General features: G+C 50.3%; 1 protein-coding gene across 1 annotated transcript in view; it reads left to right on the top strand.

Annotated features, from left to right (window-relative positions):
- Positions 1-208: 208 nt before the first annotated feature.
- The window catches only part of COL11A1 (collagen type XI alpha 1 chain), a 210,683-nt gene continuing 210,111 nt past the window's right edge, over positions 209-780 (top strand). Inside the window, exon 1 of the mRNA XM_077746071.1 lies at positions 209-320. Coding sequence (XP_077602197.1) covers positions 215-320 — 106 coding nt within the window. The 5' untranslated portion in view covers positions 209-214. The remainder of the gene's footprint in view (positions 321-780) is intronic.

Here is a 780-nt window from a genome sequence, read left to right on the forward strand (position 1 = left end):
GTTGGTGGGCTGGGCTTGCCCAGAGTCCCGATTCTCCGGCTGGAGGCGAGGGGGGCGGGCTCGGGGCCGCCCGAGAGGCATGTGATTGGGTCTGACCCTCAACCGGCTTGTCAGTTTCGCTCGGGGNNNNCCCGACGATACCTTGGAAGGGACGAAGCTGGTCTGCAATTGCAATTTCGTGGGTCGAGTTCACGATTGAGTGCGGGGCTCGGAGATGGAGCGGTGGTCCTCTAGGTGGAAAACGAAACGGTGGCTCTGGAATTTCACCGTAACAACCCTCGCACTGACTTTCCTCTTCCAGGCTAGTGAGGTCAGAGGAGGTAAGAAAAAAATGGTCTGGGGGAGGAGGGACAGTGCCGNAGATGGATGTAGGCGGGACAGTAATGGGAGAAGAGGTAGCAGGAAAAAAGATCTGTCAGGCACAGAGCCTGCTGAAATGCCCTTCACCACTTTCCAGTGTCTTTGAAAAGAGGAAAAATATTACCTTGAACACAAGGGCAGCTGTACAGAGCTTTTGTTTGAGGAATAGTCCCTAGATTGCCCTTGGAACACATCTTCTGGTTTCTTCAGATTCTAACTAATGGAAGTATCTCTTTAAGAGCTGAAATATAGAGAAAGGGTATAAAATGAACCTTGATAAAGTTCTTTGTGTGGAACAAAGTGAGAAACAGGCTCTTTTACTTTTAGGGATATAAGAGAAAGCAGAGGTGATGAATCTAGAAGACTGAGAACACCGGGCGTGTGTGTGTGTGTGTGTGTGTGTGTGTGTGTGTGTGTGTG

Source organism: Crocuta crocuta, unplaced genomic scaffold (genome assembly GCF_008692635.1).
Source record: "Crocuta crocuta isolate KB4526 unplaced genomic scaffold, BGI_CrCroc_1.0 scaffold48, whole genome shotgun sequence".
Taxonomy (NCBI): domain Eukaryota; kingdom Metazoa; phylum Chordata; class Mammalia; order Carnivora; family Hyaenidae; genus Crocuta; species Crocuta crocuta.